Raw genomic sequence first — 13,951 nt, 5'->3', positions numbered from 1 at the left:
GCCTATATTATGCATGGAGGTTGTCGTTGAAGTTGGACCCAAATAAGAATCTTTGCATCATTCATGATGAGATGGATCAAATGAAGACTTGTATTCCAAGGCTACAACCTATACCAAAATCATCGAATCGTATAATGCAACTTCCTGTAGCCTTAACAAGGATTAAAGGGTTGCAAGGAACCACAAGTCCCAAGCAATGCCCATCATGACTAGTTATTTGACGAGAATAGATTTCCTCTTCATAGGGATGCTTGGTCAATAGGCCAAAGATCTAGAGATGCATCCTTTATTTAGGTACTTGTCCAAGCACATAGGCCTAAAGAAGATCATAGTCTACATTTTCTAAGCCTATGTTGCCAAATCCCTTTCTACATATGAATACAAAGTGGTAATAGAATGTCTTGGAATTTCCTAGAAGACATTTTAACTCTTAGGTACTGTAGGCAGTCCGCAAGAAGGGCTAGGCACATTGTAAAACTTGGGGCACATCTTTGTGTAATTTGATATTGGTTGATCATTGGAGAGGTACCATGTCCACGAGCAAGGCCTTTGGAAGGTCTACTCCAATTCCACTTTTGATGGGGTCTTCCTCTATGGCAATCAACCTAGCATGGACACCATAGTGCTGGATCAAATTACCCAAGTAGCATAGGCCACTAGAGAGGACTTATAGGAGGACACTATAACATAGAACTTACTCCTTCTTGACCCTAAGTCTCTCCATGCTTCCCTTATTAGTACAGTGCCTATCTCCTTGAGACACTGGAAGAGAAGTAGTACACAGACCTCTCCTCTTTGTCATTTGAAGGTGGGTATCCAAACATCTCTTGAGCCTGTATTTTTTATCTAACATTTGATCATTTCCCATATATAGTGTTGCCCATTTCAAGCTCACATGGATCAAGTGGCATTTTGCACTCTGTGCCTAGCTGAGCCAATTTTCCATCATCACATAGAGTCTTGTATTTGCCTTCAATAGAGGCTACTAGCCTAGCTCTTAATTTTTGGATTCATCCTAGCCTTTGCACTTATGGGAATAGTTTCGTGATCTTCCACTAGAAATCTCAATCTATAATTGGGCCTACCACAAGTTTGACTTGGTAATAAAGAAAAAAGTAGAAAAGTTTAGAGAAACCTTTGAGTCCAAGCATGGGTTTATTGGACAAAGTTATGCATGTGCCTCAACCAATATGGCCAATATTCTTTCTTATTATATTCCTCTTATATTCACCATCTTAGGTTGAATGAACAAATGATAGCTTTGCTATTTTTATGGCTACAACTATGTGTTAGTGTCTTTTGACAGTCTTCAAAGTCGCCATAGAGAAATGGATGCAACCCCCATCTCTATGCACATATTAGAAACTTCACTTTGGCGATATGGGCATCATCCATCCAGATGCTTGCAAGGGACTCGAATCAACATTTGGAGCATGAGCCTATCAATATTGAATAACTCCATCCCTAGCCACACAGACTCCAGACTCTAAGGGTGTCTTGAAATGGTTGCAAGAGCCCTTTCAATATGGGCTTTAGACAACTAGGCACCAACCCCTATATCTGGAATGGTGGACTAAGGAGTTTTCTCTTGATGCTCCCAAATCCACTAGAATCCCTGTTTGGGTAGAACTTCCTAACTTGCCTATATATTTATGCAATTAACTGCCCTTCTTATGCTATGGTCTAGGAGAGGTGCTAAGAGTAGAGTAGAAGAACTTTATAAATCCTAGAGGCAACTCTCGGATTTGTATCAAAATTGATATTGTTGAGGAACTTCCTAAAACCCTAGACATTCCGTATAGAAATGGCAAAACTTTCAAGGAACTGCATTTGCTCTATAAGAACTTACCCAACTCTTGCTTCCTATGTGGCTTATCTAGCCATGTTGTTAAGAATTGTCCTTTGAAGAAGAGTAATCCCAAAGAGGCTGCTGCACCTACTAAAAAACAACCTCATGTTTTAGAAAAATGGGTCCCTAAGGCTCCTTCAATGCATGATACTTCTAAATGGGATGTACACACAACTAATGCCTACAAGGTTATTACAAAAAATGGGAAGGAGATAGTGCCCATCCCATCTACTTTCAAAAACTCCTTTGAACCTCTCAAGGAGAAGGAGGATGAGAAAGGAGGGAAAAAAAGCTAGGAAACTAAGGATGATATCATGATTGAAGCTGGTTGGTCTAAGGAGTTTGAAGAGGATGTTAATAGACATGATGCCATGGAAGGGGAGGATATAAGATGAAGATTCAAAAGAGGAGCAAGCTAAATCTAGTCCAAGAAACAAGAAGGAAATTGATCAAGGTAAAGCTTTTACGATGGTGCACAATAAAAGAAGCCAGTCCCAAGCTAAAGCAGCATCCCCATAGGTAAATAGCCCTAACCCCAAGGATAAAAAGGTGCAAAAAAATAATGTTAGATAAATTTGCTATCTTCTTTACTTTGAATGTTAGAGGATTGATAGATCCTGGTAGAGGAGAGGAGACAACTCATTGGCTGAGAGCTAATTCCCTCTCCCCTACCTTCCTAGCATTTCAAGAAGTCAAGGTAATTGAACCTAGTCTAGAGAGTAGAGTTAAAGTAATTGATAAAAGAAGAAATTAGTATTATACTTCACATTATGAAGAGAAGGGAGGTACTAGTATTGGTATACTCTCTCATTACAATGCAAGACTATTACAAATGGTTACAAATGACTAGAATAGATGGGTCATGCTCAAATGCCATATCAAGGGTTAGAAATTCTCATTTATCTCCATATATGCCTCAAATTTTGCTATAGATAAAAAACAATGTGGGAATCACTTTCTATTGCAGATGGAAATTGTTTTGCCTCAGGGGATCTCAATATGGTGGAAAGGAAGAGAGAAAGGTGGATGGAAAAAGGTACACTAATAAGAGGTTCAAAACTAGAGGCTCAGGAAGGGTAGCTAGTTGATGCTTGTCTAGAGGGGGAATTTACTTAGTGCAATAGTCAGGTTGGTGACTATAGGAGGGAGGCTAGACTTGACATGTTTTACTTATCTCAGGGGATCTTGGGTAGCTTGAGTTCTATGAGAACTCAAACTTTCTCCTATTTATCTTTGTTAGATCACAAACCAGTCCTCATTTTTTGTGACATTAGATCTGGACAAAAATGTTTATCTTGGTTTAGAGCTGGCCCAAAGCTTTTCTTCCTAAAGAGTATTTAGTCTATGGTAAAGATAGTCTGGGGAAATGCTTTTTTTAATTGTATACTCTTGGGCATTAGTAGTAGAGGACACTTAAAAATTGCTTAAGACAACAAGGAAGAACAGGGCCAAAATTAGAGCTTAGAGGATGGATAACATTCAACAAAGGCTTAAGGGATTAGAAGCCCTAGCTAGGTTGGGGGAATTAGTTGCATAAATTAAGCTATTGGTAGTCAAAAAAGAGATTAGAAGATAGGAACAAATTAGGCTAAATGACATCAAGTTATACTTCAAAGAATGGTGGGCAGGAAAGTTGGACAAACCTACTAACTTTAGAGACCTTTAAAGTCATTAGAAGAAAGAGGGCTAATGAGGGAATCCCTTTATTAAAGAAGGATAATAACACTTTAGTTTCTTCTAAGGAGGATAAAATAATCCTTATTCAAAGTCACTTCTATGATAACAGTTAAAGAGGTAGAGAGGGCTAGAGAGTTATGTCAAGTGGTGAGAGAGAACTCTGTTGAGAAATTTGATATGCTTTTTTAGAGAGGCCTATCTCCTTGGATGAGCTGAAGGAAACTGAGTCTATTATAAAAGAAGGGAAAACTTCAAATGAGGATGGATTGCCCATTGAGTTCTACAAGGAATTTTGGGACGTGATTGACCCTTATCTTCTCTTATTGTGGCAAGAAAGCTTAAACAATGGAGCTTTACCTGCACACATTACTGGGCGAGTCATCAAGCTCATTTCAAAAGAAGGACCTAAAGATGAGCTTAGAAACAGGAGGCCCCTCCCCTCACTATGCTTAACTGTAGTTACAAGATCTTTGCCAAAGCTTTGACTCTCAGATTCAAAAGAAGAAGAAAGAATAGATTCTTCAAGAACAAAAAGTATTTATTAAAGGATATCATCTTCTTGAGGCCATCATCAACATTTGGGAGGGATATGAGTATGCTTAAGAAGCTAAACAAGATGTTTGTTTTCTCAATATGGACTTTGATAAATCCTATGATAGATTATGGTGGGACTTTCTCATTCCTTGCAAGATATGGCCTCAGCCCCTCTTTGTTTTCTTATGTGAGGCTGCTACTCATTGATGCTTCTACTAAAATATGTGTCAATGGTGACATGAGCCCCTCTTTTCCCTTGAAAAGATCAATCAAACAAGGATGTCTCCTTAGAGATCAATCAGACAAGGATGTCCCCTTGCCCCTTTGCTATTTGCTATTGCAGCTGATGCTCTATGATGGCTACTCAAAAGCCAGGTTAAGGAAGGTAACCTTAGAGGTATAGAACTGATTTTTGGCAAACAGTTAGTTTGCCAACAGTTTGTGTATGACACAACTCTTACACCTGGAAACACAATTTAGGGTGTTGAATGCACTGCGAAGTGTTTGGACATTTTTTGCAAGGCCTCTAGTTCCAGACTCAATCACTCAAAGACTGGTAATGCTACTCTCAAAGGAGGTAAATAGGAGACTTTGAAAGAACGGGGGGTGCCACATCATTAACAAGGGTACTATGTTCAGATTGCTGCAAATTCCCATGGGATTTGATATCTCTATGAACAAAGATGGGATTGGTTTATAAAGATATTATAGAAAAAATATTGAAAAATGGAGGGGATTTCAAGCCAATCTTGCAAGCAGAAGGTTGGTGCTCAACAATTGTATTTACCCTATATAACATTTGTTATCTTTCTTTTTGGGCCCCTTCCAAAGCTGGATTGGACAGATTCATTAGAATCTACATATACTTTCTCTGGGAAGGAAACTATAGAATTTCTAAAGTAAGATGGTCCTACTGCATCAAACCTAAGGAAGAAGATGGCTTAGGAGTGATTGACATAGCTCTAGCTGCTAGAAATCTTTCTTCCACATGGGTGATCAAGGCCATTTTGAGTCTAGAGTATGACTAGGCTCAGCTCCTTTTGAGAAATATGAAACTAGTCAGACCATTTAGAGCTCCTAAATGGAAAAATTATCCTATTCTCTCTGTCATTTGCAATCTTGATTTCTATAAAACCAAGGGAAGTCCTCTCTAGTAATCAAGTTTGGGAAGCCTTTGAGAAAATAAAGGCTTTTTTGCAATTTTCTTGCAAGGAGCCTTTATGGCTATTGGTTCCATCTAAGTCTTTGTTGTCTTTAGGAATTCCCAACTCAATTATGAACAGTTTCTCCTAGCCAACCATAAGCTCAAAAAAGAATTGCAAAGTTGTGAACAACTTTGGAATAAAGAGTAGCTAAGATGGAAGACTTGGCAAGAAATTAGGAGGGAATTTGCTTTAAGCAATCAGTCGCAGCTACTACTGATTATGAGCAGGTTATAGAGCGCTAGCAAGGGAGGGTAGGTTGGAAAGGTGGCACTTTCTTAATCTATATCTAGAAACAACTTCCATTTTAATGATGTTGTGATGCTTACTAATGCTATGTTTATGTCACGGTGGCACAAGAGAAAAGTCAAATGAACTTCCAAATAAGTGCATATAATATGGAACACACCAGGCTAAGCAAGGATCTTGCTGACCACATAAGCAGATGTAATTTGGATCATGATCATGATAAGTCCCACTCATTACTACCATAGGAAACCCCTTACTCAAGGTGATGCTACTTAGACTTCTGCCCGGTGTTGTTGCTTAGACTCCTATTGAGTCCTCTTTTTAGGGTGAACTACTTCTTCTGGACATGATATCTCTTTGGACCCTGCACAAGTTGTTGCTACTCAAGGTGCTGTTTCTGCTTCAATTTCTAATGTTTCTGATGATGTTGCTCATATTATTTCCCTTTAGGTCCCCTCATGTTTATATAAGAGGGGTTGAACTATCATCTTGGTCTTCTCCTTGCTGTCACTACTTACTTTATGATGTTGAGTTATGACATTTTGTAGGAGCTTCAAATAGTTTATGGTGTCAGTTGGACTTCAGTGATATCCTAACAAGGATAACTTTTTGGATGTACAAAGTTCTTTAATAGTAATATAATCACTCTTTCTTTGCCCAAAAATAAAAATCTAGATGGCTCACAAATGATGCTTAAGTAATCACCTAGAATTACATAGTCTTGTAGAATAGTGCATTCATCGATGGCTTAATCCTTGTTAATTGCTCTAGAAATTCATGTCAAACAAGGTAAATGTAGCTTATGCAATGTGCACAACACCAAGTAGAGAGGGGGGATGAGTGAGAATGCATTTGTGCACACTTTAGAGTTACAATTGCTTCAATAATAAAATGCATCTATGTTTTGGAAGACATACCACTTTCCCTTCTCATACATCGAGCCAATATCTACAAAGCTACATGAAGGTGGGGTGGCGATCACCAAAAGCTAGGGGCAAACTAGCTAATGGAAGTTTATTCCATTTAAAAAAGGACCAATGCTTTTGGAACTCTAGTTTGAGTCATTCATAGAGAAGAAATAGTCAATGTGAACTCCAGAAATATAATGGCTCCCTTTCCACATATGCCTTGCATCACTTAAGAATTTTAGTGGGTATATTGTAAGGTTAACAACTAACAAATGCACAACTTAATGATTATTTTTGGTGCTTATTGTATGCATATAGAATGCATGTTTGGATGTCATAACAAGTAGGTCTTGTGCTCGTCTTGTGGTCATACTGATAGTGCTTGAAGCATTGGTAAGGAGATTCTATATACTTCTGAACTTCAGCTCTTATTAAAGTTAGAGTGAATACTATACTTTTGAAAATTTTGGAATTAAAAAAAACCCTTCTATAAATTGGCATTTGGAATATTTATAAAACCCCTTATGTGAATATATTATGTAAGTCATTACTAAATTAATTACCCCTATGTAAATTGCTCATGCTAGTTTACATAGTACTCAGTGGCCCCCTAGATAGCTTGCAAGGATGAAGGATATTGAGGTGCAAGGGCCCACACAGAGTAAGAATGGTGTTCAAGGGAGCTACCTATGCAAGATTTTTAGGGAAAAAGACCAAGATGTAAGGCTTGTAGAAAAGAAGATAGAGGCTCATGACTTATAGGAAAAGCGGGATCAAGTCACCAAGCTTGCATGCAAGTGTGGAAAGAGTGATGGCCATTGTGCTTACATGCTTGAGTTAGCTTGAGAGCTCTAAATAGCATTATGATCAAGATTGGATAATCTAATTCTAAATACCTTGGTGGTTGGAACATTTAATTCTTATTACCTTGGTGGTTTTGAGGTAGGCATAGTCCACCTTAGCTAAGGAAAATCTAATTTCAGCCTCCACAAATGGAGATGTGGGTCAGCATGCCATTTCAAATTACACATTAATGGCATGAATGCTCCATAAAGGTGATGATGTAGGCCACTATGGTGGTAGTCACCCTATAATGGTTGATGTGGCCACTAGGCTAGCAATGTGCCTATACATTACAATCTCTTTTCTCAAAATTTTTGATGCTCCAAGTACTTTTATAAAAGACCTCTTCAGTCTTTGGTATGTAATAAGCTACATATTTGATGTGAATTCATAGTGTTTTCACTTGGAGATAGACATCACACATTTGTCACCATCTTGTCCTTCTTTTCCCTACATAAGACCTAAAATTATAGACATTTTGACCTTCCATGATGATTTAGTTTGGATCAGCCTACTACGATCTTCTTTGACATTCCCACATAGGATTCTCCTTAGCATGTATATTAGAGAGACCAAGCTTCTACTAAACAAATCCATGGCATGACTGTAGTATTGTTTGAGGTAGTGCTAAAAGCCCCAAATCGTAGGGGTAAGCTTGACACTCGTTTGACAATAATGAAATATTGGAATGAAACATTGGCATGATCTGAATGAATATATATATAGTTCATGATTAAGAAAAGATTGCAATATAATGGAATATTCCTTTCGTACTTATGGATCTCTCTACTCTTGCTCCTAAGTGGATAGCTACAAAAGAGTTGATAGACTCCAAGATCTTCTTCTTGGGAGGACCAACTGATAAAGCATCAAAATCATCAAATGATGCTCAGAAAGGAGTTAAAAATGTGGATATTAAGTGTCCTTTCTTGAATATAATAAAGCTCTAAATACTTTAATTATGCTCTATAAGCTACTTTCTTGGCAGCTATACATTGGCCCTAGAATTAAAGTTGATTTTTTATGCAAGTTCCAAAAGTTCTCTCGACAAATGGTTTTCTTTTAAGTATTGTTTTCATGTTAATTAGAATTTATTCTCTCTTCTTCTGTAAAAGGGTACAAGTTTTAGCTTTTATGATGTCTTGCTAAATGGCTTGGGCTGTAAAAATATTTATTTGTTACAATCTTGTACAAAGAAAGAAAGCTTTGCTTAGCATATTTCACCTACAGCCCATGGTTACAATACAAGAAGACAATGTGGAATAAAAAATTTCCAAGTCCATTTTCTAGATATTTCCAAATACTTTACATCTTTAAATAGACTCTTTAGCAAACAGGCTTGCTCTTTTATGCTTTCTCATTGAGCACTTAAGATAGCTTTGACATAATAAGCAAAAAATGCTTCACACTTTTTGAGTTGAACTTCAGGTCATTTGATTTCCATAAAATGCTTATTAATTTCAAATGCCATATTCGAAGCTTAAGGAACATATTCACCTTGATAACTACAACCATATTCATGTCTACTTGTCTTCCTTTACTAGAATTGCAGGGATCCGGGTGAAGATCAGCTAAATATTTCTGTTTCTGATAGTGACAAGAAGGGAGAGTACTATAAGATTATTCCTATTTATGTTCGATCTATCAATCATCCACCTTTTATCCAAGCACCACAAGTCATAGATGTACAAAACATCATAAAAGAAGGATATTTGAATGTGAAAATCCAAAGTGTGAGAGTTGGAGATATTGATCAGTTTGATAGACAAGGTATCTCTCTCATGCTGCTTGTTTTGTTTTTCCAATTCAGTGTTATCTTCAATGAGATGTAGTTTTATGCAATGAGTTGCGTGGGAATACTAACTGTTACTACTTTTACATAAAAGGAATCAAATCGACGTTACCAGTACGTAAAGCAACAGCGTGCGTCTTATGATTTGCTTTATCACTTTCGTTAGCTTGTGCTATATTGAGATGTTGTGTGTTGCGGTGCAGAATTTGGCGAAGAACTGCAGCTTGCAGTCATCGCTCAGGTGGATAGTGGCTGGCTTTCGATCACGATCCCAAGCCCAGTAACAGTCACCGCGTCCAGCAGGCAGGAGGGCTCCAGTGAATGGAACTCGGTCTCAGAGATCGTTCCTGCAAACGCTACACTGGAGTTGAGAGGCCAGGGAATCCAATTCCGTGCGTCAGTCCCCTCCTGTAACGATGCATTGGCCACCTTACAATACGGCTTGAATGCTACCCTGAATCCGGTACTAGGCTCCACTACTTTCTCAAAATACTTGTCTCTATCTGTGTCTTAGTAACTAAAATCAAGCATCGCTTGCTACGGACCATCATCAGACAACTCCCGAGGCTATTGTAGGGGATGTTAGTCTTAAAGGAAGGGTCTTGGATCATATTTCTTTTCCAATATATCGTGCAGACTATGCGAGTCATTGCTCACGTGACGATTGAGGTGAACGATCTTGGCAACTTCGGGTGCTTTAACGACTGCACGACTACCGTTTCGGTACCGCTGCTAGCGACCTCCACCATCGTTATTGTTAACCAAGGCTCGCCGACTCGCAGCAGATTAAGAGCTGGTAAGGATTTCCATCTTAGTCTGCAGGTAAAGTTTGGGCGCGCACGTAGAGAAAGAAACGTTGCCTTCTGTTCCCTAACCTATCGTTCTGTAAGAATTCACGACGCTTGCTGAAGAACTTGAGGAGAACAGGAACTTCTTTGTGGTGCTTAGTGAAATTTGCGCGTAATTTCACGATTTTTACGTACTGTGACGCCTCTATTAATCTCGCTGCAATTTTGCCTAGGGGTGATTATTGGAGCCACGATTTGCATTGGTCTAATAATATTCCTCGCGGTAGGAATTGCTGTGATGCGATTTGCTATATTCAAACGGATGCCATCGCAAGGAAAAACAGAAAAGGTACACTCTATGGCCGCTCTTTCAATTTGGAATGCTAAAAGACTCGGAGAGTAGTACACGACAACCGAAAGTTACCCGAATCCTGCAAGATAATTTTCCAGTACTCTAATAGTAGGTCGGTCTTTTTCTATACTTCAGCCTCAGGACATTTCCAGCTTTACGGACAAATTTGCACAGTGCTGTGGGCTTGGAGATTCGGTCCTTGATTCAGAAACTGAGACGAAGAAGGTAAACTATCAACCGCAGTGCAATATTCGTTGCGTTTTTACGTGGAAAAACTAAGAATGAAGGATTCAAAGAGAGTGCGTCTAACGGCGTTATTGTCTGTGGTGTCGCTACTCGCTCAGGGCACTTCCACATTCGTGCAATCTTTCCCTTCGTTTGTGGCTCCGGAAGCAAACGCAGATCTTGCTTCCGAAGGCGATCAAACTGTCTCCGCAAGCACAACTGATGATATGCATCAGTCAGTCAATGAAAGGGTCTTGGTGGAAGATCAAATACCTCCCCTTACGCTTCCGGCTGACATTTTAAGACGGCAAAGTGAAACAGACGCCGCTTATAATTGTGATTCGAGAATTGAGCAGACGACGATGCATTCTCTCTTACCAATGTTTGATGGAAGTGATGAGTACATGCAAGCAGCGGAAGGTCTAAGCCCTCTCAAAGATGTCGCGGATGGTTCTCCTTTTGATGCAACTTCTGAGCTTCCTTCGTTGTTGTTGGAAGAAGAAATACTGAGGCCACTCGATGGAGCTGCAGCGAGCACTTCAGATGAGTCAGAGCAGGGCGACACCTCAGTTTACTTGGGCGATGAGTTGATCTATCATAGGTACCTAGCTTCAAGTGATGTAGAGTACCCGTCCCTTCAGCCTTCAAAAGGTGATGGTACATTGGACAGACCGACCTTCGAGACCGAGAGTAGCTCATACGAATCGGAAGGATCGGCAAGAACATGTTTGCTACAAAACGCAGTCGAAGGTACAACAGATGAGTGTCCAACTTCTTCACGTTTAGGAGACTCGAGCAGCAGGGATGAATCGGAGCTGGAGGATGTGGGCAATAGCTTGCAACCAGAAGCTAAGGTTTCGACGTCTTTCTCGAGTGAGATGATTGCAACATGGACAGGAGAAGAAGCAGGGGGTGGCATACAAAATGAAGAGGAGGAGGACGCTATTGCAGGACGTTGTTTGTGGGCAGAGCCCGATGATCACAAAGCAGAAGAGATGGTGGAAAAGGCAGGGATGAGGATCATCGTGGAGGTACAAGGAGAGGAAGAAGACGTGGATTGGATGGACGATGTAAATCTAGTCTTCTCGTCTTTGGAAAGGAATGAAGATGGATCATATGTAGCAGTGCTCACAACGCAAACACAAGGAACGTAAGGTGATATGCAGAGCAATGGCACTTGGCACTCGCCCACCTGAGCTGCTACTCGTGTTAGATTTTCCTCGAGAAAGAAAACCTGCTACCTATCAGCGTAAGCTACAGCCGGTGCACCCTTCGTCATTGACTCTGTGTGTGAGAGAGAGAGAGAGATATTTCGCATATTTGTCGTAGGTGTTTAGCTCTGAGGGACTTTGTATCTCGTATTTTTTGGCACTTGTCCTGACACACGGAGCTTCTTGGGCGTCCTTCGGCAGAGTTTGATACTGAGATTTCCTCAGGCTTCTTTCGGCAAGCTTTTCTAACTCTTTGGAATCTATCCTCTACGGCTGGATTTTGAGTTTTTCTTTACCTTGGGTTTGCTATTAGGCACTCTGGACTCTCTCGAAAGATATAAACCACAAAGTTTTTGGTGATTCAGCTTTTTCTACTTTTGTTTTCTTCCGTCGTTCTTTGCAGCAATCACTTTTCAACTGTCTCCAAACTCAGAGCATAGATCATGACGTATATTTATCCTACATGGAGATTTTCTCTCGATGTAATCTTTCAGCTTAATCATTTTTTCTAGGATAGCTATCTTGTAATATAAAGCACTCAAAGCTTTCACTAAAAAAAGAGAGTGAGAGATTTAAACACATAGCCCTCCTAGAAGATAATGACGTGAGGGGCAATTTTATGTTACTTTTTAGTTATTTGCATCTAAAGGTAATAGAATGGTGTGTCCAGTAATTAGCATATGAAGTTCCTGTAGTTGTCCTAATGTGGTCAAGGAGGCTTCCATATCTTATGGTTGGAACTTAGGCACGCATGTGGAAATTGTATTTGTTCACACAAGTTCAATGACACATCCACTTCGAAGCGCCGCCACACACAGAGATCGACCCTGAAGGTCCAACTGTGCTAGATAACAAATTCATTGATGCTCAATCCCATCTTTCCTTGCTCGACACTATTGACAACATTCATGATACCTCTCTACCCAACAATTCCAATGGGCTCCGATGCTCCTCCAGGGCCAATCGAGACTAGTATAGACCTAGATTTCATGACAGTGAATACTCCTTCTTCACTGTTCACTATCCCAATGCTTCTGATGCCCCTATTGCTAGTCACATTCCCTTAAAACGAGCTCATCAATCCCCTGAAGCCCCTCACTGGCAAAAATTTAGAATGCAATGGACAACGAGTTCTCATCCTTAACAGAGAAGCATGCATGAGTTCTCACCAATCCTCCTCTTCACCATAAAATCATGGGATCTAACGACCCATGCATGGACAAAAGCCCCGTTTCACTAACGAAAGCACCACCGATGAGGTTCCCACGCTTGGAAGGGAGTCAAAAGGTGAGTGGTTGAGAGCCATGGTTGCAGGGTTGCAGAGGGAGGGATGGAAACCTGCTATTAGCTGAGCACTTTGCCCAAGGCCTTCCACCACGCACCTAGGTTGCGGAAGGAGTCCAACCTTTTTTGCAACACCCAAACCAGCACCGAATGCTCTAATGCCTCAGCCTCAGCACCAAATGCATGCATTTCCACCAGCATGGAAATAGATCGTAAGTGGCTATTAAAAAAGAAATACAACTCGGATGGCATAGTGGCATGTTTTGGAAGCTTGCAGGTTGGTGGTGCTGCGTGCAAGGTTATTCTGAATCCCTTATTCAAGGAGTGGACTTGACTGACACCTATGCTCCTATGGTCAAGATGCAGTCCTTCAGAGTAATCATTGCACTCAGTGCTTCTCGACATCTCCACCTCCATCAGATGGATGTGAAGACCACATTTCTCAATGGGGTCCTACCAGAGAATCAAAGGGTCTACATGAAGCAGCTTGAAGGCTACATTCAACCAGGCACCGAATCAAAGGTGTGCCTTGTTCTCAAAAGCCTTTACGGACTGAAGCAATCACCACGATACTAGTGCTTAAATCCGTTCCTCATCGAGCTCGAGTTCCAACAAACACTCTTGATTCAAGTGTCTATGTCAAGCGTAGCTCCCATGCATATTGTCTACTCAGACTGTATGTAGATGATTTGATTCTTGCAAGTAACAACCTCAATTTCCTTCTTCAAATTAAACTCCAGTTGTTACTTGAATTTCGCACGATAGACAATGGCCCTGCCGCATGGTGAGTTATTTGGGGACATCGACTGAGTGAGCTTAACGTTGACCTCCATGGGTGTATAACACTTATTTAATTAATTTTGGACTTTTCAATGTACAAATTTATTTTTTTAGATACTTTTGGACTAGTTTTTGGATTAAATTTAAGGAAAAAATCACTCTACAAAACACAGATAAAACATAAAAGTAAGTAATTTTTTAGAGTTTTTTGAAGGAAATGAAATCAAAATTATAAAATTTAACGTGACACCACAGAT

At 40.0% G+C, this 13,951-nt stretch overlaps 1 protein-coding gene across 1 annotated transcript in view; it reads left to right on the top strand.

The window, feature by feature from the left end:
* LOC147886000 (uncharacterized) overlaps positions 1 to 11,860 on the top strand; it is a 65,160-nt gene extending 53,300 nt beyond the window's left edge. Inside the window, exons 2-6 of the mRNA XM_087396267.1 lie at positions 8,807 to 9,032; positions 9,258 to 9,517; positions 9,691 to 9,850; positions 10,076 to 10,191; positions 10,539 to 11,860. Of these exons, the coding sequence (XP_087252393.1) occupies positions 8,807 to 9,032; positions 9,258 to 9,517; positions 9,691 to 9,850; positions 10,076 to 10,191; positions 10,539 to 11,573 (1,797 nt within the window). The 3' untranslated portion in view covers positions 11,574 to 11,860. The remainder of the gene's footprint in view (positions 1 to 8,806; positions 9,033 to 9,257; positions 9,518 to 9,690; positions 9,851 to 10,075; positions 10,192 to 10,538) is intronic.
* The last annotated feature ends 2,091 nt before the right edge of the window (positions 11,861 to 13,951 follow it).

Source organism: Dipteris shenzhenensis, chromosome 25 (assembly GCF_047967505.1).
Source record: "Dipteris shenzhenensis isolate YYH24624 ecotype China chromosome 25, Dip_SZ_1.0, whole genome shotgun sequence".
Classification (NCBI taxonomy): Eukaryota; Viridiplantae; Streptophyta; class Polypodiopsida; order Gleicheniales; family Dipteridaceae; genus Dipteris; species Dipteris shenzhenensis.
Note: the sequence above shows the minus strand (reverse complement) of the source record. Positions and strands in the feature narration are given on the sequence as shown.